Source organism: Gekko japonicus, unplaced genomic scaffold (genome assembly GCF_001447785.1).
Source record: "Gekko japonicus isolate JY-2015 unplaced genomic scaffold, Gekko_japonicus_V1.1 scaffold1624, whole genome shotgun sequence".
NCBI classification, from domain to species: domain Eukaryota; kingdom Metazoa; phylum Chordata; class Lepidosauria; order Squamata; family Gekkonidae; genus Gekko; species Gekko japonicus.
The window spans coordinates 354,607-380,730 of record NW_015176500.1 but is presented as its reverse complement, the minus strand read 5'-3'; the positions used below and the strand labels follow the sequence as shown (position 1 = coordinate 380,730).

At 44.5% G+C, this 26,124-nt stretch overlaps 1 protein-coding gene across 1 annotated transcript in view; it reads left to right on the top strand.

Annotated features, from left to right (window-relative positions):
* Positions 1 to 26,124, top strand: part of PCNX2 (pecanex homolog 2 (Drosophila)) — a gene marked incomplete at its 5' end in the record, with an annotated part of 155,245 nt that overhangs the window by 51,399 nt on the left and 77,722 nt on the right. The window contains 4 exons of the mRNA XM_015427313.1: positions 1,639 to 1,731; positions 4,870 to 5,020; positions 13,414 to 13,555; positions 15,656 to 15,833. Coding sequence (XP_015282799.1) covers positions 1,639 to 1,731; positions 4,870 to 5,020; positions 13,414 to 13,555; positions 15,656 to 15,833 — 564 coding nt within the window. The remainder of the gene's footprint in view (positions 1 to 1,638; positions 1,732 to 4,869; positions 5,021 to 13,413; positions 13,556 to 15,655; positions 15,834 to 26,124) is intronic.

Genomic DNA, 26,124 nt, shown 5'->3' with positions numbered 1-26,124 from the left:
CGAGATAGTGTGCAACTGCAATAAAAAAGGCCACCGCTATGATGGGGTTTATTAGGAAGGGAACTGAAAACAAATCAGCCAGTATCATAATGCCCCTATATAAATCGATGGTGCAACTTCATTTGGAGTACTGTGTACAGTTCTGGTCACCACACCTCAAAAAGGATATTATAGCATTGGAAAAAGTGCAGAAAAGGGCAACTAGAATGATAAAAGGGTTGGAACACTTTCCCTATGAAGAAAGGTTAAAGCGCTTGGGACTCTTTAGCTTGGAGAAACGATGGCTCAGGGGTGACATGATTGAGGTTTATAAGATTATGCATGGGATAGAGCAGGTAGAGAAAGAGGTACTTTTCTCCCTTTCTCACAATACAAGAACTCATGGGCACTCAATGAAATTGCTGAGCAGTTGGGTTAGAACGGATAAAAGGAAGTATTTCTTCACCCAAAGAGTGATTAACACATGGAATTCACTGCCACAGGAGGTGGTGGCGGCTACAAGCATGGACGGCTTCAAAAGGGAATTAGATAAACATATGGAGCAGAGGTCCATCAGTGGCTATTAGCCACAAGGTATAGATAGGAACTCTCAGTCTGGGGCAAGGGATGCTCTGTATTCTTGGTGCTTGGAGGGGCAACAATGGGAGGGCTTCTAATGTCCTGGCCCCACTGCTGGACCTTCTGATGGCACTTGGTATTTTTGGCCACTGTGTGACAGTGTTGGACTAGATGCGCCATTGGCCTGATCCAACATTGGCATCTCTTATGTTCTTATGTCTGTGCAAGATTTGTGTAAAATGAATGGAACAGCGAAACCGTAGATCATGACCTTGTGAGGAGTCTGCATCCTGGCAATGGCTAGCTTGCCATGCTGGTCTCGCCTCACTCCAGTGGTGGCTTGGCTGATGGGAGTAGTGGGATCTGATCACCAAATGGTTTCCCTCAGCTTCATGGTTAAGTTTGCAGAAAGGCTCTGCCTTCCCAGCACCCCTAGTGGCTGCAGTCAGAACTGCATTAGGATTTTTTTTAAAAAATGCATTTGGTGAATTCAGCATGACAATGGGTTCAGGGGCCCTCCAGCTGACTTGGTCCCCCCGAATTTTGTGGCCTCTGCCCCCCTTTTTCAGTGGCCCTGATTATGCTGGCAACTGCCACCCCTGCCACACTCAAGATTGTACTGTTGTATAGAGTGAATGCTTGATAAATAGTATGTTGGTTTTAACATTTCTTGTGTTAGAGTTATGCAGTTTTCCAGTATAATTTTTTTCCTGAGCACTGCGTAAATGTTGTTGGGAGCAATGTTCCCTCTAAGCTGTGGAGTCTTGTGAGCAAAAATTCTACTTTGTAAGCTACTGGCATTAAAGTTGTGAGCGAGCAATTTGGTTACTGCATAGATTAGTCTGCTCTGGAGCCATCCTTCCTGAGCTAAGACAATAGTGTGTGAGCAGGAGGCTAAAGAACTGTGAGCTAGCTCACACTAACTCAGCTCAGAGGAAACACTGGTTGGGAGATATTCTTTAAAGCGATGGCTGATGTAATTATGATACAACTATCAACTACTAAGAGTGGAGTGGTTTAATCTGTCAAGTCGAAATGGGCTTTGCTTGAGTTTTTAATTTTAAAAAATTATATTCACAGAAAGAAACCCTGAAATCAGATCTCATTGTGTGCTCTGTGGCTGCCGTGCTTTCATTCGCAGTTAGTGCCAGTACTGTTTTCTTGTCATTGCAGGTAGGTTTCATAGCCCTCCCTCCCTCCCTCCCATGTTGTTTCCTAAGATGTTACTGCAGACTATTATATTAGACATGGTAGAAGAAGAAATGGTTGGTTTTTAAGTGGTAATGGGAATTTTGTAAACTGCACACACTTAGGAATCTATACAATGCAGTTATAAGAAAGACCTGTATAGAGTATTAGGAGAGGAAGAATTATGTTGGTAAGATATGAGGGATAAGCACTGGAAAGCTTGACTGAAAGAGGTCCTTAAAAAGCTAAAGCTAAAGACCAAAAAGATAGGTGGAGGAGGGGAGGGGAGTTCCTTTCTATTCACAGCTTGCGTCTGTAGAGGAGGGAGAAAGGAAAGTGATTTTCTGAGTTTCCCCCTGTCATTACTACCCTCCATCATGTGATACATTTTGTTTGTGATGCTCTCCCAGTCTTTGAAATAGAAATTTAGGACAAAAGCCTAGCTACTTGAGGAACGAGAAAGTTCTACTTTATCAGTGCCTTCTATGAAATCTTCCACTCAATCCAATCCAATGCACTCAGCAGTTTGCTGTGTGGGTAACACCTTCTGAGTGGAGAGTTTGTACTCCCATCATGGCTAGAAAGGCTCACAATAATGTTAAATGCTCCACACAAAAGGAAGATTGATGTACCAAGATTTTCTACACACTACAGTTCTCATATGAAGCCACTGTTTCAAATGGCCTTCACATGGTAGCTATTTTGGGATGCCAGATCCTATTTTCTCCCTGGTGAGGGGATTTGGGGGGCATGCCAGAAGGGGCTGTCCCTGACGTGATGGTGTCACACACAGACATCATTTTGTCAGCGACGTGGCACTGTGTCAGGAATGTGGCCCTTTAAATGGATGGGGGAAGGCAGGGACCACCTGTGCCTGCCCTGGAAGCGGCAAGTTCACTGCTTGCAGGGCAGGCACAAGTGACCCCCACTCACTCCAAAAGAACGGGGCCCGTGCGTGCCTGCCCTGCAACAAGCAAGATCGCAGCTTGCAGGGCAAGTGCAAGTGGCTCCCACTTCAAAAGAGCGGGCACTGTATGCACCTGCCCTCCAAGTGCCAATCTCACTGCTTGCAGGGCAGGCGTGTGCGTGCTGTTTTGAAGCGGAAGCCAGTGAGATTGCCACTTGCAGGGCAGGTATGCATGGCCCCCACTCTCTTCAAGTGGGTCTACCAACAACTATTGGGGGTGGGGATTTCCCTGCCAGCCAGCAGCCCAGCATTTGGGAGGAGCCCTAAAATTGGGGGATCCCCTGCCCTCACCTGGAGACTAGCATCCCTATAGCCAGGGGTCTTTTGGGGCCGGAGCGCACTGGAGCACCGCTCTGGAAGCCCAGGTGCTGGCACAAATGGCGGTGGCAGCAAGCCCTGCCCCCAGCTCTCTGTGCTGAGGTCCGTCGCCGGCCTCCCGTGGCCCACGCCGGAGCGCTGCTGCCCTAGGAAGGCCAGAGGAGGCCCGTCACCAGCTGCCTGGGGCTTGCGCGGGAGCGCTGCCACCCCAGGGGGGCCTGTTGACAGCCTCCTGGGGCTCGCGCCGAAGCGCTGCCGCCCCAGGGAGAGCAGAGGAGGCCTGACGTTAGCTCCCTGGGGCTCGCACCGGAGCGCTGCCACCTCAGGGAGGCCAGAGGAGGCCCATTGCTGGCCCCCTGGGGCTCATGCCGGAGTGCTGCCGCCCCAGGGAGGCCAGAGGAGGCCCATCACCGGTTCCCTGGGGCTCACGCCGGAGCGCTGCTGCCCCAGGGAGGCCAGAGGAGGCCCGTTGCTGGTTTACTGGGGCTCGCGCCGGAGCGCTGCCGTCCCAGGGAGGCCAGAGGAGGCCCATCACCGGTTCCCTGGGGCTCACGCCGGAGCGCTGCTGCCCCAGGGAGGCCAGAGGAGGCCCGTTGCTGGTTTACTGGGGCTCGCGCCGGAGCGCTGCCGTCCCAGGGAGGCCAGAGGAGGCCCATCACCGGTTCCCTGGGGCTCACGCCGGAGCGCTGCTGCCCCAGGGAGGCCAGAGGAGGCCCGTTGCTGGTTTACTGGGGCTCGCGCCGGAGCGCTGCCGTCCCAGGGAGGCCAGAGGAGGCCCATCACCGGTTCCCTGGGGCTCACGCCGGAGCGCTGCTGCCCCAGGGAGGCCAGAGGAGGCCCGTTGCTGGTTTACTGGGGCTCGCGCCGGAGCGCTGCCGTCCCAGGGAGGCCAGAGGAGGCCCATCACCGGTTCCCTGGGGCTCACGCCGGAGCGCTGCTGCCCCAGGGAGGCCAGAGGAGGCCCGTTGCTGGTTTACTGGGGCTCGCGCCGGAGCGCTCCTTCCTTCGTTCCTTCTCTCTACTCTCTCTCTTTCCTTCCTTCCTTCTTTCCTCCTTCTGTGCCCCAAATCTAGTGAGAAGGAGTTTAAACTTTAAACCCCTTCTCTCTTCGCTTCCCCCCCCCCAGGGAAGGGGAGGGGAGGCTTTTGAAGATGCCTTCCCCCCTTTTGCTTCTCCTTCTGACGCCACTTCCGGTGATGTCAGGGGGCATTGCATATGCTAATGAGCTATTATGCTAATAGCCTAGTAGATCATTAGCATATCGTATGCTAATGAGCTCCTGCAGCTTTTTTCCTAAAAAAATACCCTTGCCTGTAGCTATCACTTAAAGACCAGCACCCAGTAGTCTTGCCTTCTTAGTTCCCTTCTTTGTTATATTTGGTGTATTCTGAGTTCCTGGTCTTACATTTCAATGACATTCCCTGTGAGACACTTTCTGTGTTGTATGCTGAATATGATGGACTGCTTAGGCCATGAATGTAGAGATCAAATCGTTTGCAGAAGTGAGAAAAATCACACAAAAGCATTTATTTTATTTTCTCGTGAGCTAAAAGCTAAATACATCTTGTATATCAAGCACATTATAAAAATGAAAATGAACAGTAGATTTTGCTTTCATTTCCTCAATTCCATATCTGTTCCCCACCTGCTGCATTTACAGGCATATATGTTTTCAAAATAAAAACAGAATATTTTTGAATGAAGAAACTTCAAGAGAATAATGGTATTTTTAAAATTTGAACATGTATCTAAAAATAAAAAATACACTATGTATCTAAAATATTGTTTTTAAATGAGATTTAGGGTTTTTCCCCCCCTTTCTTTTCCTTTTAACTCAGCCATTTCTCAGCATTGTGCTTTTCGCTTTAGCATGGACTGTGGGATTCGTAACACACTACATACTTCCTCAGCTCCGCAAACACCATCCATGGTTGTGGATTTCCCACCCTATTCTTAAAAATAAAGAATATCGGCAGAGAGAAGTAAGAGGTATGGAAGCACTTGTTTTGCTTTTTTAAAAAAGTATTCCCACCCCCAAAATCGCATGGTATTGTCTACTTGTTTTGCAACAAAAATTGGATGAAATTATTATATGACATTGTGGGTTACAAGTTGTTATCATTCAGGGAAAATGAAGGTAATTGAATAGCAAGAGAATGTAAACCTTTTCACATTGTGAGTAGGTATCTAGGTAACAGAGTCAGTTGCTGGGGATAAAAATCACAGCCAAGTAAAGATTATAGAGAAGCAGGTGCAGCTATCTCAGAAACTGTTCCCAGAAGGAAAAGACTGTTAGAGAAAAATTACCTAGTTTGGATTCTTGTTGGAAAACTCTCTTCTGGATTCAATTCCGACTTAGTTTTGCCAGCTCCCGGTTGGCAAATTCCTGGAGATTCGGGGTGGAATCTGGGGAGGGGAGGGACCTCAGCCATTTTCTCCAGGGGAACTGATCTCTGTGATCTGGAGATCAGTTGCAATTCTGAGTGATCTCCAGGCCTCCGCTAGCAGTTGGCAACCCCATTCTGACTAGACCCATACATGTATTATGCAGATGTACACACAGTTTTCACTACAAATAGTTTTAAAATTGCATCGATTTTCATTTAGTTTATTTGTAATGTTTGGGAAAATTTCAAAATAACGCCTTTAAAATTTTGCATTCTGTACATATTATAATCCCTTCCCCAAACCAGGTTGAAATACCAACCTGAGAACCATTCTATTTACTACCAACTGTTTATGTTTACTTCATCATTTTACAGTTTGCCTGAAGTTTATTTCTGTTCACAGTTGTGCTCATCTATTATTTATTTATTTAGAATATTTTTATGCTTCCTCTTCAAAGTTCTGCTCAAGGTGGTTTATAACTAAAAGCCACAATATAACACAAGCTGTTAAAAGACAAGCCATTAGACCTAAGTAATTTTATCTATAAAACAGAAGTAGGCCACTAAAAGGTTGATAAGGTAAATCCCCTAATTAAAAGCCTGATAAAAATATGTGTTTTAGCCTGCTACCTAAAAGAAAGTAAAGGAGGTGCCAGGTGAGCTTCAAGGAAAAAGGCATTCCAGATGCGAGGTGCCACCACAGAAAATGCCCTGTCACTGGTTGCCATCCTCCTCACCTCTGAAGGGAGGGGCACAGAGAGCAGGGCTTGAGAGGCAAGTCTTAACTGGTGGGCTAGATAGTGCTGGAAGAGATGGTCCTTCAGGTAACCTGTCCCCAAGCCATTTATGGCCTTGAAGGTAAAAACCAGCACTCTGAATTGTGCTCAGAAACAGGTGCATAACCAATGCAGATCTTTCAGCACAAGGGTGATGCTATCCCTTTAAACACCCTACTTGCTCCATTTTGGACCAATTGATGTTTCCAAACTGATTTCAAAGGCAGCCCCCCTTCTATGGAGATACAAGAGTGTTTACAGTGATTTGTCTGGTTGTGTGCAACCCCACACCTCATTAGCTACATAGCTGTGGTTCCATATGGCAAGTAATGTGATGGAAAACTGTGACCAGCCTTTCTCTATAGGTGGAACTTCAAAGAATGAAACAAAAAATCAGTAATTTTCTGAGAACAGCAGCAGCTTCTGTACTTCTTTCTTATAACCAAAATCCAAACATTTTTTATTTATTCATTTAGAGTATTTTAATGCTGCCTCTTCAGCGTCCTGCATACAATTAAAAACCACAATATTAAAACACAAGCCACTGAACATCATCAGGATAAAAACTATCCATAAAACAGAAGCAAACCATTTAAAAGTTGACAAGTGTTAATGAATTGTCAGAAATATATACATTTAATGACAGTTACATTTACCCATTTACTCTAGGAAGGTAACAGCGTTCCGTGCGCCTTGGTGTTTAGTCATGCCGGCCACATGACCACAGAAATGTCTTTGGACAGCGCTGGCTCTTCGGCTTTGAAACGGAGATGAGCACCGCAACCCTAGAGTCGGATTTGACTGGCTTTCAAGCAAGGGAACATTTACCTTTTACTTACATTTACCCATACCTATCGATAATGCACAACTTCCAAAAATAAATAATACCTGTGGGTTGCTGCTTGCCCCCCCCCCCCAGCTTCTTGATGAAGCCGATGGGAAAAGATTCCTACTCAGTGGACAAGACTCACTGATTCACACCCATAGTCTTCAAAGGGGATCCCCCCCCCCAAGATCACTAAAGGGTGGTAAGTGGAATGGTGATACTGGGGGGGGGGGAATCCTGAGCTCAGGTTGATGGGGCATTATGATGGGGGGAGCATCAAGCCTCCCCTTTTAACCAGAAAATTTCCCATTATAAACGCAGGCTTTCATTCTTAAACATCACAATCTGTTTTGCAAATCATTCTTACATGAGACATATCTTCGCACCCACTGGCCTCACCCAGGCAGCTGCTGTTTCTCTTTAAAAACACTGTAGGGATCTATTAATGACTCTCCCCATGTCACACCTACTCTGGTCTTTTTTCCTGCGCAAGGAAGTTGGGATTTATGAACCTAGCGAGCACCATGATTGAGCAATGAGAGGGGAGGGAGGAAGGGGAAAAGATGTGTCCAACTATTATGTCCTCCCTGAAGTTCATTTATTGGTTTCCTGTTGCTTGCTAGTGGTGCTGGTGGGGATATGGGGATCCACATTGTCATCGGTGCCACAGCATCACTTGTGGGGGAAACCCAGAAGTGACATCATGTAGCTCTAGGAACCACCAGAAACTGTGTGCACTAAAGGAGGCAGTGGTTTGCCCTCACCTAAAAAAAAAACATCCCTGGATCGGGCTGAATTAGCTAGTTACCGGCTGGTATCCCCAAATAGGGCAAACTGATCGAGAGGGCAGTAGCAATTCAGTTGCAGGCCTTTTTGGATGACATCTCCATATTAGATCCATTCCAGTCCAGTTTCCAACCAGGCCATGGGACAGAGACGATCCTGGTCACCCTCACAGATGACTTCTGGAGGCACCTGGATCGAGGTGGTACGGCAGTGTTGTTGTTGTTAGACCTGTCAGTGGCATTCAACATGGTTGACCATCAACTACTGATCCACCACCTTGCTAATGCCAGGATTCAGGGGGTTGCCTTGCAATGGCTCTCCTTATTCCTTCAGGGTCGGGGACAAAGGGTGGCCATTGGGGGAGCAGCTACCCAGAAGGCACCCACTAATTTGTGGAGTGCCCCAAGGAGCGGTGCTTTCCCCAATGCTATTCAACATCTATATGCGCCCCCTTTGCCAGATTGCCTGGAGGCATGGACTGGGTTGTCACTAATATGCAGATGACACCCAGCTCTATCTGTTGTTGGACAGCCAGTCAGACTCTAGTCCGGGAGATCTGGACCTGGCGTTGAAAGCCATGGCTGGTTGGCTTAGACTGAATTGACTGAAATTGAATCCGATGAAGACGGAGGTCCTATGCCTGAGTCGGAGCGGACCAAGGTTAGGGATCCCTCTCCCAACCTTCGATGGGATGTCATTGGTGCCAGTGCCAGAGGCTAGGAGCTTGAGAGTGCTCCTGGATGCCTCCTTAACGATGGTGGCCCAGGTAGCAGCCACTGCAAAGTCTGCCTTTTACCATCTACGGCTGATTAAGCAGTTGGTTCCCTTCCTTGAACGCAATGACCTGGCAACAGTGATCCATGCAATGGTCACCTCGAGATTGGATTACTGCAATGCTCTCTACATGGGGCTGCCCCTGTCCCAAATCCAGAAGCTGCAGCTGGTGCAGAACGCAGCGGCGAGGCTGTTGTTGTGTCTTCCTGTGCGGGAACACAGCCAGCCAGCCCTAAAAGCACTGCACTGGCTGCCTATAGCATACCAGATTCAGTTCAAGGTGCTGGTTCTTACCTTTAAAGCCCTATATGGTCAGAGACCTACTTACCTAAGGGACCGCCTTTCTCCACATGTTCCCCAGAGAGCACTAAGATCGGGGTCCCAAAACCGTCTGGCCCTCCCAGGGCCTAAAAAAGCCAGGCTAACAGTGACGAGGGCCAGGGCCTTTTCTGTGGTGGCCCCTTACTGGTGGAATGAGCTCCCAGATGACATCAGGTCCCTGCGGGACCTTTTACAGTTCTGTGGGGCCTGTAAAATGGAGCTCTTCCACCAGGCCTTTGATTAGGGCCTGCCTCTTAACATTGAGGCCCTGGCCCTCCAACATCAGCACCAATTTCATATCTTATAGCCTGGCGAGAACTCAGACTGTGGTGGTAATTTGACTGTCTAGATGCTGAGACAACGCCACCACCATTTATTAGTATTATGTTTGCCAGCACCTGTTTGCACATGTTGTGGTTTTAACTTTATTACTGTTTTAGTGTATTTCGCTGTTTTAATATATTTATATTGATACATATTCTGTAAGCCGCCCTGAGCCTGCCTGGCAGGGAGGGCGGGATACAAATTAAATAAATGTAAAATTTAAAACCCCATAGCGTTCCCAGCTATTCCTAAGGCTACCCATTGCCACTTCTGGGTTTTCCCTGGAAAGTGACATTACAGCTCAGACAACACTAACTTTTTCCCCACTCCCACCACTACTTGAAGCAGCATCAGGTAATGAATGCTGCTGACAGGAGGCCTTCCGCCATAGCTGAAGACCTGACAGCCCTAAGCTAGATAACGAAGCGTTAGGATTTCTGTGACTTTAGTGAGAACTAGAAATGGAGAGAAAAATTTACTTAATTTGTTTTTTTTAAAAAAAAACATCAAGATTGACACTACAGATTGGCATCACTGTATTGGCTGGAGCAGGGTTCTTGTAGTCAGTTTTTGCATATATCAAGCTCATGTGGTCTTGCATTTAGACTGCTGTCAGAGAATATGTGTCTCTAGGATATAATGAATTTGTGTTATCTCTGTGACCTCAACCCACCGCTTCTGTGTAATGTTCTGGGGATCTGCCAGAAATTCCTCCCAAGTTGCACTGAAATGAACAGAACCTGTGTAAGAGCAAGGTGGGAGGTTGCTCCCTCTGTTTAGAACAATCTCTACCATCTGTGCTCTCTGTGTATGTTAGACAGTTTCAGCTGGCCACCTGTACTTATTCTATCCTTTGAATTTTGTTCTGTAGTATTTAGTGGTATTACCTTTTTGCAAATATTGCATGCTATTGAGTCAGTTTTTTTATAAATATATGTAGGCATCTCTTTAGAGGGCCAGTTTGGTGTAGTGGTTAAGTGCGTGGACTCTAATCTGGGAGAACCGGGTTTGATTCCCCACTCCTCCACTTGCACCTGCTGATGTGACCTTGGGTCAGTCACAAGCTCTGGCACAGCTGTCCTTGAAAAAGAGCAGTTTCTGTCAAGAGTTCTCTCAGCCCCACCCACCTCACGGGGTGTCTGTTGTGGGGAGGGGAAGGGAAAGGAGTTTGTAATCCGCTCTGAGACTCCAAGTGAAGGGCAGGGTATAAATCCAATCTCTTCTTCTTCTTCTTTAGCATAAAATCCTGGCCCTTAAAAAGCATTTCAGTTTTTACATTTTTGGCAGAATTATTTTTCAGATGTTTGGATGTAGAACAAAGTTTGAGTGGCAAGAATGTAGGCGCCTGTGATTTTAATTTCTTGCATTGCATCCTCATGAGTAGGAATGGGCACGAACCGAACCACGAAGCAAAATTCATGACAAATTTTGACCTATTCATGGTTCGTGAACTGAAGTTCATGATGGGTCTACTGTCATGAACTTCCATGAACGTTTAAGGCAGTTTGTGGGGTTTGTGCAGGTTCATGGCCAGAGCAGAAAGCAGGGATTTAAAGGAAGTCCGTTTAAACTCCTGCTTTCTGCTGCAGCAGAAAGTCACAAAAACAGCTGAGCAGCTGGGAGTACGTGCTGCTGCTCAGCTGTTTCCGGCTTTCTTGTGCAGCCCCTTTAAAGTTTAAAGGGACTGCACAAGAAAGCTGGAAAAGGAGGAGCAGCCTGTCCAGGGTCAGGGCTGGGTGTCACTTCATCAGGGGAAGCCCCTACCCAGTGCCCAGCAATCCAGGAGAGCCTGGGTGCTCATCCACCCTCCCCCATTGCTTGAGGAAGCCCCATCACTCAGATGATTTTGCAGCTTTCTGAAAACCCCATTTTAAAGAGACTGCTGTCTCTTTAAATGAGGTTTGCTGGGACCACAAACCATGAACCAAACCAGTGCCTCAGAGAGCGAACTGGTTTGGTTCATGGTTTGGCCACAAACCGAACTGCATTTTTGCAGTTTGTGACCATCCCTACTCATAAGACAGCATAAAATTGAATGAAAAAGTCTCCATGTTGACAATTTCGTTTTAAGTAACTGCTAGCTTCAGCAGGTGGTGACTTGAATGCTAGGGATATCTGTAAATGTTTCTTAAACTGTGAGCTGCCTTGTCTTTGATAACATTGATTTGTGTCTTAGCTACCCTCTTTTCTTTGCTGCTATAGGAACTTGCTGTCAGGTTTTGATGGGTTTGTGTTTTAATTACACTCAATATGTGTGTTTGACACTTTTGAAGATAAGAATGTCAGAATAATGGCTGCTTGTGTGACCTCAGTCTTTTTTCAAAACCAGCCCAACTTCTTCTCTGTGGGAAACATCCTTATAAGACACATGCTAAATGTCTGAGACGTGGTATAGCTGTGTCTGCAGAACAGTTAATTTTAAGGCAACATCCTAGATTGCAGGATTTACCCAGGAGATAAGTTGCAGAAGGACAGTGGGAGAGTAAACAAAGCTCAACCCTTCTTTTAACTCCATTTGAAAAATAAAACCTGGATAATCAGCAAGTCTTTGAAATAGCATAATGTCATAGTAATGCATATCTTAAAGATCATGCATTGTGATACAGTCTCCCACGCTTGTTACTTACTTGGCAGGGATGTTAACATGTACAAGAATAACCTTTGTACTTCAGAATAAAGGCAATTTCTCCGAAAGTCATCAAGATCATCCTAGGCTGTGGATGGTGCCCAGACACCACCACCCCCTGCCACACGCAATGCCTTACAGACTAGGGTAAAAGTTCATAACTGAGATAGCAGGCAGGGGGTGGGGGTAGTGCTTCAATTTGGTAAGTCAAAGATTTTGTCAAAAATATAACTGTTAAAAGAGGGAAACTCTCAGTTATGATCAAAACTTTAATGCTTGGAATTGAAGTTCTACTGTCATCAAGAATATCTTACCATGGTTTGAAATATGTTGTATCTTCTGTGTATTAAATAAGTTTCAGTAAGCAACTATTGTTGACATAATCTCCTCTGATTTCCTTATTAATTGAGTGATTCCCACTTGAAATCGGTCACAAACCCGCCCTGGATCTATGTGTGTTTACATGCATGTTGTATGTTTGTATTCATGTAAAGCATGTTCCTTTTCATTGTGCCACCACCCCAAGTTAAGATCCCAGCCTGCCATGATGCCAATGACTTGGGAAACACCGGTAAAGGCTGTCTCTGAGCAAGTACAAAGTGCAGAGTTTCCCAGTTACTTCAACCCCTCTCCAGTGAGTGTGCATGTCAGCAAGGCCAAGCATAAGTGAATTATCTAGATCTAAGGTTACGTGAAGGGGTATTAAATAGATATCACGCCTACTGGTTACAGTTACAATGAAAAGAACAGAAAACCTAACACTAAGCTAAACTTTACAGAAGAGCTGCCTCCAACATCCCTGCCTGGATGTCTGCGAAACAAATGCACAGCCAGACTCCCACTTTCTCCCAGCATTTGGACAAAGCATTTGGACCCAGACCATTTTTTTTAACCTTTCCTGTCTTTGTTGGCAGGAAGGTTCTCCCAATCCAGATTTAGGGAATTTACTTCCACATGGGAAGGTGAATCCCAATCACCCAATCAATCCAGGGCTCCTGCCGCAAACATCTCAATATCCTGGTCATGTTTTACAACTGCTAATGGTTATCTCTCTGTGGAAATTCTTTTCTGCTCTCTCTAACCTCTTTGTGCATTTTTTATGGGTCCCTTTCTTGGTAAAACAAATGGTTTTCAGGATCCCAGGAACTCCCTGATGGGCTTCAAAGCACCTTGCATCACAACAATCAATGGTTGTGTCCAAAAGTCTCTGTCTCCCCTTAACTGTGGCTAGTTTTCTTTGTTGTGTCTTCTGCTGTTTCTAAAGCTGCCATTTCCCCCTCAAATTTAAACAGCTCTGACCCACTACTCATGCATGCAGGGACATTTGGAATGTTGGTCTATTATCTTGGGCTTAAATTGTTCCTATGCTCAAAAGCTGCTTTGGATTCTTTTCCTGATTTTAGCACATATTACAAGGCCCAAATGTAGTGTGAATCCTCATCATATGAGCCTATTATTAATACTCATTTTAATAAATGAATGCTACTTAGCAGCATGCTGTCTCTATTATTTGTGCTGAATGTATTTTGACAGAATATTGCCCTTTTTTTTGGAAATTTCAGGTGCTGCCCATTTAATGTGGTTTGAAAGACTCTATGTGTGGCTTCAGTGTTTTGAAAAGTATGTCTTATATCCCGCAATTATACTGAATGCCCTCACCAATGATGCTTTTTCAATCAGCAAATACAAGAGGCTAACCCCACAGTAAGTGGTTTATACTCGATAATGTTTGGATGTGCAAGCAAAAACATAAATGGATTTCGTTCATGCAAGATCTTGTGGAACACGTAGCATTTTTCTCCCTATATATTATAGTGCCCAGAAATTGATTGAACATCTTGCTCAAGTGGAAACGCAAGTAGGCATACAATAAGTTTGACAATGCAAGCAGTGAATGCAGTCTTTTGGTTGCATTTCCACTTGTGCAAGAGCCCTAGCACAAGCAGAAATTTTGCTCTGGATCCAACCCTAAGGCATGCGGTCACACATGCCAGTTGGAGCAGAGAGGAAGCAAGGCTATTTCCTCCAGAGGAATTTGACTCACAGTTGCGAGATCACACATCCCTTTGTGCTGCGGGCTCAGCCCATCACTGCGAGTCTTTTTTTTTTGCCATTTGTTTCCCATGCACATAAACAAGGAATCGCACCTCCACAATGAAGGTTCCCCATGGAGTATGCAATTATGCACCTACTGTGAGGGGGGGGGAAACGGCACAGAGTCGGGAGGGAATGATCAGACCATCCCGGCGGCATGAGAGCGTGCTTGAGCTATCAGACAGGGGGAAGTCCATCCGTGGAACGTTGGAACCAGTTAGAGCCGGACTTTCCCCGGTGTCTTTTAACTCCGCTTCTGTGGCAGAGCAGCACGAGTTGCTGACGACTGCAAGATGTTTCCCAGATATTGCTGTCTGATTGTGCCCTTTAGATCTGTCAGGCATTCACAGCTGTGTCAGATCTAAAGGCGCATATGATCACAGCCTAAGAATGGATTAGGAGATAAGGAACAGTACAACTCTCTCAGGTAGCACTACTTGTGGACCCAACAACTTGGATGCTGCATAACAGCCATGTGCTGTGGTTTGCCAGGTACCAGACAACCATCCATCTAATTTTTGCAGCCTTTGGAAGGCAGCAAATAGATAAGGTTTATTTAACCTCTAGTAGGTAACCATGTATTGCTGATAATTTTATGTTTTGGTTTGCTGAATCACAAATTGTCCAAGCCCTTGTATAACAGCATTTTTTTTTTCTTTTCCCATGGAATACTTTTGTCTTTGCTCTTCCCTTTCAAACTTCATTCTTCTTCAGGGATGCAAAATCCAGCAAGTATTCTTTTTCACTTTGAAAGGTGGCTGCCTTCAAGTTCAGAGCCAGTCTTCTGTACTTATTTATGTTGCCTTCAAAAATGAAAGTAGGAATAAGAGAAGAGGCTGTGACAGTCTCGGAAAGTGTTTCTGACATTTCATTCACACTGCAGCATTTCTTTGGAGTAGCCTCATCTCAGACTAACCTAGGGATCTGCATGGAGGGACACAAAACAAAGAATGAGTGCCGTTGAAAGGGAAATCTGCTTAAATCCAGCTAGGCCGAATGCCTTGTCAAAATGACAGGAGAACACAACCGAGAGGTCTTGAAAGAACTTGCCACTCATCATAGCAGACTTCACATCATTTTATACTTTTGTGGCTTATATTAATTTAATCTGGAGATACTGGCTCACAATTTTCCTATCAAGCTGTTGTAGGTCTAATATAAAGTTATACCATCCCTTCTTTCAGGCAATGTAACTTCCACAAACTTTCTTTCAACCTCAGTGAATCCAGGAACAGAATTAAAATTTTTGTGAACAGAACTGGAGCTGCAATTTTAGCTGATTTCTCCCCTCTAGTTGCCAATGCCCCCCCCCCCCCGATTCTCCCTCTCATGCTGTTCCCTGCTCCTCTAGAGCAGCATTTCAGGGATCATTTGGGACTATAGCTTGGAGGGGTGAGGTGAGGAAGTCCCTTTTTGCAGAAGGAAATGCCTTGTTAGAATGATGTACTGTGGGATCCAAGTCCCGAAATTCACTTCCTTTTTCTTCTTGACTTTTCAAACCTCTGATAGCTGCATTGGAAAGCTATGATAGCAGTTTGCTTCAATAAAAATGATGACTGAAAATGGTGCTAATGGCAGAAAGGAACATGCAGCTTTTCCTGTAGAAATTAATTAAACCAAACAGAAGCAGCCCTGATGTGTTTGTTAGTATCTATTCTATGTATGCTAGTTTTCTTGATTTGTGTTTTTCTTTTCTTTTTCATCTTGCAGCTGTGATATCTTACTGATTACAATTGCGGGAATGAAGCTACTGCGGTCTTCATTTTGTAATCCCATTCACCAGTTTATTACATTGAGCTTTACTGTGATCTTCTTCCAGTTTGACTATCGAGATATCTCTGAGAACTTCTTGTTGGATTTCTACATGATGTCCATTGTGTTTAATAAGGCAAGTGAATTGTTCTAAAAGTTCTGTTGTAATTTTCAATACTACTGTTCTTCCATCTTAGATTCTTCTTCTAAGAATGAAATTGCTGAGCGGTCAGGTTAGAACGGATAAAAGGAAGTACTTCTTCACCCAAAGAGTGATTAACACATGGAATTCACTGCCACAGGAAGTGGTGGCAGCTACAAGCATGGACGGCTTCAAAAGGGAATTAGCATATGGAGCAGAGGTCCATCAGTGGCTATTAGCCACAAGGTATAGATAGGGGCTCTGGGGCAAGTGATGCTCTGTCTTCTTGGTGCTTGGGGGGGGGTCAACAGTGGGAGGGCTTAATGTCCTGGCCCCACTGGTGAACCTCCTGATGGCACCTGGTATTTTTGGCCACTGTGTGACAGAGTGTTGGACTGGATGGGCCTTTGGCTTGATCCAACATTGGCATCTCTTATGTTCTTATGTTGTTTTATTTAAAACTCTATAATGTTCTTATACAGCTGTACTGTAATTCTGTATATCTAATTGTTTAAACTTTAATTTTTGAAAACCTTCTCAAAGAATAGGAAGAATGCAAGCAAATCCCTCCACATCATCAGAAAAAATACTCAGAGTAAAATGTCTTTGAAATGTGATGTTGACTTCTATGTTGGCATGATGCTGTAGAAATTCACAGCTGCAGAGTAACTTTTAGAAATAGAATAATTAATGAATTGGAACGTGACTTCCTGGGTCATTTGTGAAGGTCAGGTTGCCAGACTAATTGCCTGAATTTTTCTTTATCTCTTTAGTATTTCTCAATTTTCGCTCAGCAAGCTCCTAGAGAAAATTACTCCATTATCTAATTTGTTTTTAATCTCTTTTATCTGACTTTCTTTCCCACTTGTTTTCAGGTCATTATACCCTGTTTATGTTCTTTAACACTATCCTTAAAATATGGCACAAATGATAGCTAGGTGCCATGCTTCAAGATTACATAGGAATATAATTCCAGAGAGGTAGCTGTGTTAGTCTATTGCAGGGGGGGGGGAATCCTGTGGCATGTTAAAACCTCCCAAATTTTATTTCTGCATCAAGTTTTTGAGCACCAGAGCCCATTTCTTCAGATGCACCATTGTTGAAAGTTCCTTTTTGTGCTTTACATTCAAAGTACATGAAAGAATACATATAACTTTGTGGGGCCGGGCCACTATGTCCAGCATCAAAAATTACCTGTGTCACTGGATATGGACAGATACACAACACTTTCAGTGGAAATGACCTAATGGTAAAACATGTCAATAGTGCCAGCCCCCAAAGTATCTGGGGATCAGAGTGGTTCCTAAGAAAACAGAAATTGGCCATCATGTTATGACATTATGACTAAATTCTATACTGTCAGGGACCACTTGATAGCCTTGAGATTGTAGAGTTCTGGTGGTGGTGGGGATCCCTCCATTGTTGGGATATTGTGTCATTTACCTCCTAGAAAATCCAAGAGGTGAATTATTACAGTAGTGCAGTATCCAGTGATACATATTTCAGTACGCAAAATATTTTCTTGTCTCTTATGTGTAGTTCCTGGGAGTTTGTTTTGGCCACTGACCTGCCATTTTAGATATTGGAGTTCCCACAAATAGAATATAGTTTTCAACAATAAGTACCATACTTTGGGGGCAAAGCTGAGAATATTTTAAAGAGGTAGATCTTGGCAGCTGTTGTTAGAATGTGCAGATATGAGTTTATTCTAGACATTTGAAGCAAAAGAAAGAATGTTTGTTTAGAAGTATCTCTGTCGAATTGCATGTAGGGTGGAGGATATTGGTGACAGCTAAGAATGAAAATAGTCTGTACCGAGCTGTAGTAAAATTGGTTTGTAGAGCAGGAAGCTGGGATAATGAATAAAACTATAATACTGGGCATTAAGTAGAAAATTATAGGCTTGCACTGAGGAGTGTAAAAACAGTTATAGGACTTGGATTTTGCAGATTGTCACATTTTTCAGATTATTATATTGTTACATGGAGTTGATCCCCAAGAGTTTTTGAGATGGTGTAGGCTGGCCTTCTAAATGGATCATTTGGGAGTAATGATATCTTTGTTGAGTGTCTGTACATTTATAAGTATGATTCCTATTTGGTCAGTAGCAGTATATCCATCTTGTTTTTGAACTCTTTGTGGTCTACTCTGCTTCAGCAAGAAAAAGAACTGACAGCTTCAATCAATGCACAACTCAGTCACTGTAATGTTCACAACTATTCTTCAAAGAGATAGAAAACACATTTTTACTGCCACCACCTTTGGCAATGTAGAAATAACTCTGAAAGTGACAGCCAGGAACTTGTTATTCACTGAAGGTGTGAATTTTCCCATGTCTGAATGGCAAGGCTTTTTCTTGAGTGTCATAAGCTGGTATAATCATCTTGATAGAAGAAGAAGGTACATCTAAGCAATGGTTGAGAGAACATTTCCATTTTATCCTCCTAGCCAAAGAAAAACATAGCAGACATTCCCAGTATGATTTTATGTCAGCTGAAATTTTTTTTATCTGTCATCAGTAATGAGCCTCTATAATATATTCCTTCCTCCTTTATCTCTGTGCTTATATTAATGAAATCCAGTTGGATCCTGGGATGCAAATCAACATACCTGCTTTATTGAGCAAATAAGGCTACTGGAGCCCAAATCCCAGTTCCCATGTTTTTCCCCCCTGTGTTAGCGTACAACTATGTAACCCACACTGGAGTGATTTCGTTGTCAGTAATGTTGACCCCCCCCCCTTTCAACATGAGAAAAATGTGGCTAAATGGCACTTTCCTTGACCAAGAAAAGAAACATGAGGACTATATTCAACACCTATTATTTTTCTTCAGCAGCCTCTTTACTTGGATGCGAGAGAGGGTTTGCAGAAGTGTTAAGTGTGGTAAAGTTGGTGCCAGTCAGAGTAGAAAGTACTGACCTTGATACACCAATGGTTTGATTCGGGATAAAGATGATTCATGTGATCAACAACAAGTATGGGGTTGGAATCCCATGTTTGTTGTAGAATCTGTAGCTTCCTTGAGAACTAGTAGAATTTGCATTGTGGTGGTAATGTATGATTTGGGATTATCACAGAAAATTGCTGATATCTATTTTTTCCCCTACAAATGCCTAGTGGATTCAGAAGCCCATATTTTAAATTGACTTAAGCATGATTCACTCAAGGTTTGTCATTAAGTGTTAGCAAGATAACAGTGGTAGATAACAAAATGGAACAAAGTTGTCTTTAAAAAATCCTACTTTTACATTTTGGCAATCAAATTAAATATTCTACGTATAAGATGTTTGTAGCAGAATGTTTTGCTACATGCTTTACATGCTCTGATTAACTGTTGACCTTTTGCAAGTGTGCATTTGGCTCTGGTTGGCAACAAGGTCAAAACCTGTCAGAATTTCTTATGAAAAATGTTACAAAATGAGTCTGTCAGCTTGAGCAGGAAGCCTACTGCCGAGGTCTTCCTTGGATTGGGGAAGAGGGAATTTCACAAACAATTGCAAGATTTTACCACAGCGAAAACAAAATTAAGGATAGAATTTCCATTCTGATTTCAAGATTATCTAAAAATTGCAGACTCTATCTAAATGTTAAATCTGAATCTTGCTGAGCAACCCTAAAGCTCACCTTTTAGGTATCAGCAGCAGCACTGAAGACAGGCCACAGACCTGGTGTTGAAACCAGACATATATACTAGGGCAGGAAAGACTGCACATAAAAGCATGGTGCTGTGGAACAACACACATTTTCCTTGACAGAGGTCTGCGATTCAAGCTCTGCATATGCTTAACTACCAAACATATCTGAAAGGAGCCACAGGCACAACCATGAGCCCCTATCAGTGGGGATGGGCTGCTCATGCTGAATGCCTGCAGCGCACCAATCAGTTGCTTTGCACTTTCCAATGTATTCATTTGTCTGCTACATTCATGAGGATCATGACTTCTTCTTTCACCCTTTCCCCTATCATATAGTTGGCATGGTTTATCACAAAAGCAGTGATAGGATTGTTTTAATTTTATTTATTTATTTATAGTCCATCGTTCTCACGGAGACTGATTACATGATCAACAGGACCAGACATCCAATAAACAATTCAATAAGATTTGGATTGCAGAAATCTGAAACAGAGCTGAAACAAAGCATAAGCATTAACATGACATATTAACCAGTGCAGAAATTACACAGTAGGATCATACATAGCAACAGACAGTATGTGCTGTACACAGCAGTACAGTCCATAGTTCCTATACCTTTACCAAAGTGCCTTTCTGAAACATTTCATTGCAGTATACCCTATTATTTGTGTAAAGAAGCCCTCTTGAATACTGCAGTATTCAGCTGCAGCTAGGAGGATGGGAGCCTACTGACCTCAATCAAGCATGCGATTCCACAAGGTGTGGACCGCAACAGAGAATGTATGTGTGTGGGTGGTTGTGGATTTTATACATTTTCAGGGTGGCACCTGCAGAAGGTCCAGTGACTGGGTCGGATAGCCAGAGAAAGCCCAAGAACAAAAAGGTAAAGGTGCTGCTTAGCAAAGAACAAGATAAAGAGAAGCCCTGTGAGTGAGGGTGAAATCGTCATAACGGCCTACCCCAAAACCACGAATGACTTGTCCTAAGAGCTTTACATAGAGTTTGAAAAGCATGGGAGATAGGATTGTGCTGTGGGGAACCCCACAGGATAGGTCCCACGCTGATAACTGTTCTCCCACAGCAGTCCTTTGAGTCCAGTCCATGAAAATGATTTGACCCAGTCCATCACACCCCCTCAACAAGGTGGCATGGCCCACTGTATTAAAGGCAAGAGATAAATCTAGTAGGAACAACAAGGAAACTTGCCCTGTGTCTACATTCAGATGAAGGTCATCAGCTAAAGTCACTGGGATGGTCTCTGTCCCATAGCCCAGCCTGATGCCAGACTGAAAAGTTATCCAAGAAGAGCGGGAGTTGGTCCTCTACAGTTCTCTTAATTGCTTTATTTATTGTTTATTATTATTTACAAAATGTACACCCTCCCTTTCTGCCCTCATCAGGGCCACTAACAGATTTAAAACATTCCTAATAAAGACACATCTTAAAAGACATTAAACCCTACAAAAACATAATTAAAACAATTAAAACTAGGACTAAAATACACAGAGAAACATTAAAACAGCAATTAAAAATAGGGCAGGAAGGAGGGCTCACTGAAGGAACTCCAAACAAAACAAAAAAGTCTTTACTTACTGGCAGAAGATAACAACAGAAAGGGACACACGAGTCTCCCTGGGGACAGAGTTCCAGAGTTTGGGTGCCATGACTAGGCTTGCCACCCCACTGGTCCAGGAGAGGGATCCCCTGATTTTGCAGGCTCCTCCCCACTGCTGGCCAGCTGGCTGGTGGGGGGAAGCCCTGCCCCAACAGCCATGATGTGCCTTTAAATCTCAACAGGATGAAAGCTGCAGGGAGGGGGCGAGCAGGCACAAGCTAGGTGGCTATTTCTGGTGAGTGTGTGATGTGTGTAAGAAAGGGAGCACAATCCCTCTGTTTGTTTTGCATTTGTTTCTGAAGCCATGTATATAGTAAAATGGAGAGTAAAGAGTTAACTAGAACCTGATTATGGGATGAAAGAAAACTCCACCCCCTAGACTGCTGTCTTTCTTACTTCCATTCTTCTGTTGTTAGTCTGAAGAAGTTGGTTAAAATAAAGTAGATTGTTACATATAGCAACTCCCATGAGTAAAGCGATTTATACCATTGCCCCAGCGAGATCACAAAATTGTGGGCTTGCAAACTGTTTGTGTTTGAGAAAGGATTAGGGTTGCCAAGTAGACATCCCTCGGAGCGGGGAAGCCTCGCTGGTGTCTGGGAGTTTGTCAGGGGCGCGCATGCATGCGCCGGCAGCACGTCACCAGAAGTGACGTGCTACGTGCTCATGTTGGGGGCGTGGCCCACATCATCGGGGGGAAAACCATATGGTTTTTTCCCCAATGATGTGGGCCACGCCCCCAACGTAAGCGATGTGAGGTGACGCAGCTTCGGGGGCGGGGTTCCCCCCAGGGCCCGATTCCGTCGCGGCGGAAATTGGACCTCCGAAGCGGGGGATTCCCCGCCCCCCGGGCCCATTTGGTAACCCTAGAAAGGATTCATTGTTTATTTTGGCTGCTTTGTGGATGTGTGTGTCCCTTAATAAAGCCATGCTTGGAAATGCTTCCAAAGCCTGACAGACAAGGGACTTGTGGGGGTATGACAAATTACACTTCCATTTAGTGGAAGAACAGCTGCTGGGGAACCCTTTGAAGGCAAAAAAGAGGACGAGGAAATGAAGATGGTATTCAGGGGAATGGTACTGCTATATTTTTATTTATTTATTTTAGGGAATGGGAAAGTCTCCAGGCTCCACACCCAAAGTCCCCAGGTATTTCCTGAGTTGGACCTGGCAATTCTAGCCAAGACCGAGAAGGGTCCCTTCCAGGCTGCCTCCCACCTAATCTCAGAAGATGGGGGCACCTGAAGCAGTGCTCTGAAACATGACCACAGTGGTTGGCTAGGTTCATAACGGAGTAGGAAGTTCTGAAGGCACATTGCTCCAAGCCATATAGGATTTTAAAGGTTAACACCAGAACCTTGAATTGTGCCTGGAAACAGATTGAGAGCCAGTATAAATAGGCCAAGGCCGTCAACATCATGGCTGCAGCATTTGGCACCAGTTGAAGTTTCTGAACCATTTTCAAGGGCAGTCCCACCCGGAGCTCATTGCAGTAATCTAATCTAGATGTAATCAGGACTGCCCAGGAAAGGCGGCAGCTGGCTGGTAAAAGGCATCCCTGGCCACAGCTGCCACCTGCTTATCTAGCAGTAGGCCTGGGTCCAAGAGCACCCCCAGACTACAAACCTGTTCCTTCAAAGGGAATGCAACCCCATCCAGTACCGGTGACACCTTAAATCCCAGAACACACCTTCTGCTCACCAGTAACATTTCCATCTTGTCAGGATTAACCTTCAGTATATCAGCCACCTTCCACTCCAAAGCTACCTCCTGGTACTGGTTCAAGGTTTCTACAGCTTTCCTGGGATTGGTCAGAAGCACAAGTTAAAGCTGAGTGTCATCCTCATATTGGTGCCAGCTCAGCCGAGCTCTCCAGATGACGACACCCAGGAGTTTCATGTAGATGTTAAAGAGCATAGGGGACAAGATGGAACTTTCATATTGACAGCTGCTAAGAGGCCCAGAGGTACCAACAAAGTCTCCCTCTGTCTAGCTCCTGGCACAAGTAATTCACCAGGGCAACCAAGGCTGTTTCAATACCAGTGTGACCACTTCCTTTCTCAAGGAGGCATACCTCTCAGACCCAGTCAGCCAGCCCTGCCCCTGGCAGTTTTAAGTAGCCAGCAAGGGCTAGAGTCACACAAGCAGGAGGTAGGCCTCAAACTTCCAACGATCCTGTCCACATGCCCAGACTGAATAAACTGAAAAATATCCCAAACAGCTGTACAAGTCAGCACCTTGACAACATCTGACACTCTCACTGCTAATATAGAGTCCAGATCAGTATAGATGTGGGAGATTTTATTTGCAAAGCCTTGAGCAAAATGGTCACAGTGGGCCATCCAGGTCTGATCCCAACATGCCTCTGATCACTCAGAAAGCACTCTGCTGGCCCACACTGGACAGATGTAATGGTGGCTGAAAGGTGTTGTTTCTGCCTAGAAAGGGCAGATTAAAGACTGGGTGATAATTGGCTATGTCATTTTTCTGTGGGGATTTTTTTTTTTAGTAGTGGATGGATAACTACCTCTTTGAGTGGCCAAGGGAAGGTGCCCTAAAGTAGTGATTGATACAGGTGCCCTGAGTTAGTGAGTGATTTATGATAGACACTAAGGGCTTGTAGGTGTGGTCCTTACTTGATTTTAGAGCCAAGGCAGGCAAAGATGAACCCAGATGAGGCTACCCATCTGCCTTGCAAGAGAATACCTTTGGAAACATTGGACAACCCTCCATTGTGAGTCCCACGCTAAAGACAGCTGAAGTTAGTAAATAGCAGGAGGCAAGGCTCAATCCATATCAACCAAAGCCTACTACAACACACACAGCTGTGAAACAGTCCACACATTTTTTGGACAGCATCAGAAATGGCATTTTGAAGCAAGTCAGATGGAATTGCCGGCCCTCTTGGTGTAGCAAAGCTCCTGAACCATTGTACATTGGAGTGACATACAGCTGAATCATAGCTATTCCTATTGCCACGTACCCATGATAAATACAAGTGCTAGTCAAACATACACACTGGTCATGTTGTAGTCATAGCAGGTAGTTGGCTATGTGCTGGGCATGGCATCCACCTAGGCCTTTCCTCTGTGGGAGGGCAGCCAGCAAAGAGCCTGTTGGTGGGAGATAGTGTAGGCTGTGAGTTGTGTGGGAACTCCATCTGCATTTTCTACTGGGCTGCTACATGTGCTCTGATCCTGAAGGCAAAGGGGACCAAGAGTGTTGGGCCAGCAGCCATAATGGCCCCTGGTAGTCACCAGAAAAAGATGCTACACTGGTACCATGGTGACATAGTACTGACATTATAGTGAGCTCCTACTGAAGTTACTTTTAGTGAGCTTGTGCTTCTGTCCATGCTGACCATTTAATAACAAGCCAGAGATTTGACAGCAAACAGGCCAGAGATTTGAAAGTAAAATATTAAATGCATAATTTCCCCCCCCCCCGGGACTGGTGGTGGAAAGTACTCTCAAGTTACAGCTGAGTTATGGTGACCCTGTAGGCTTTTCAAGGCAAGAGATGTTCCGAGATGGTTTGCCATTGCATGGCTCTGCATAACAACCCTGGACTTCTGGGGAGTCAACCATCCAAATTCTAACCGAGGCCAACCCCACTTAGCTCCTGAGATCTGATGAGATCGGACTAGCCTAGGCCATCCAAGCTCTAGGGTTATATAAATTAAAATATTCCCACTGATTATATTTGTATAAAAAGCATATGTTGTTCAGAACTTCCAAAGCCTTTTTAATTAAGAAGCATAATTCATAAGAATGTGTCTGTTGTTCCCTGCAGAACAATAGATGTTGAAGACATCAAAGAAGACCAAACTATACAAGTAATAAACAATTTTGGATCATGGAACAGATAGTTTTATATATTTAAAAAATCTTACTACCATGAGAGAATCTTTGCCATCAGCAATCCCTGAGCTCAGCCAAAGATGCAGAAAGATTGTTCAAGCACTGGAGATTAGGGACATAAACTCTAAAGTGATCTGTAAATAGACCAAAAAAAAATCTCTAATTGAATATACATAAAAGAAAAGCATGATGATTCTGATTCAGTGGTGGAAATACCAAAATCTTTCAGAAGAGTTTCCTGACAGTTACTTTGTTTGAACATGTTTGTGAATCTGTGGCTGCGATCACAGACACAATTAGCCCTGCCATAGGCATGAATGCCAGGCGGATTTAAAGGGTGCCGTCAGACGCAAACATCTGGGAAGCGCCCTGCACCCCTCAGCAACCCATTTTGCTCCACTGCAGAAGCAGAGTAAAAAGACACTGGGGAAAGTCCGGAAGCAAATGGGTTTGCTGCGGGCCACAGACAGACTTTCCCCTGTCTGATTGCGCCAGCGTGCTCTCATGGCATCAGGATGGTCTGATCAGGCCATCCTGACTCCGTGCCATTCCCCCCCCTTCTCAGTATGCACATCATCGCACACTCCATAGGGAGCCCCCAGTGCTGAGATGAGATTAATCGATTCCCCGTTTAAGTGCATCGGGAACAAACAGCAAAAAAAAAATAATGACTCACCTGATCACGCAGTGGCGGGCTGCCTCCGCAGCTTCCAAGGACTGTGTGATCGCTCAACTGCGGGTCAATTTCCTCCGGAGGGAATAGCCTCACTTCCCCCCCCCCCGGGCGTTATCTCACGCATGTGACCGCAACCTATATTTGAAATTCTGCATTGTAGCATTACAAACTCTGTGACTTCATAACATAAATGTTTCAAAAGTAATAATTTATGCAAATTAGATAGAATCACACTTTCATCCTTACATTACATGATTCACATGATTTGCATAGTTGCGCCATTCACTATGAGAGGCAGGTAGAATTTGTGATTTTGTGTTGCTTTTTTAAAGATAGTTTTGTGAGAAACATATTGCAAAATAATATAATGGTTGTGTTGTGCTTTTAGTACTATGGTGATTTTGCTTCTTGGTCAGCCTGTGCGATTATTGCTCTGGTGAGCAGTCGTCAGTGCTCCATCACAGACCCAGATTTAGTAGGCTACTGAAAGAGCCTCCA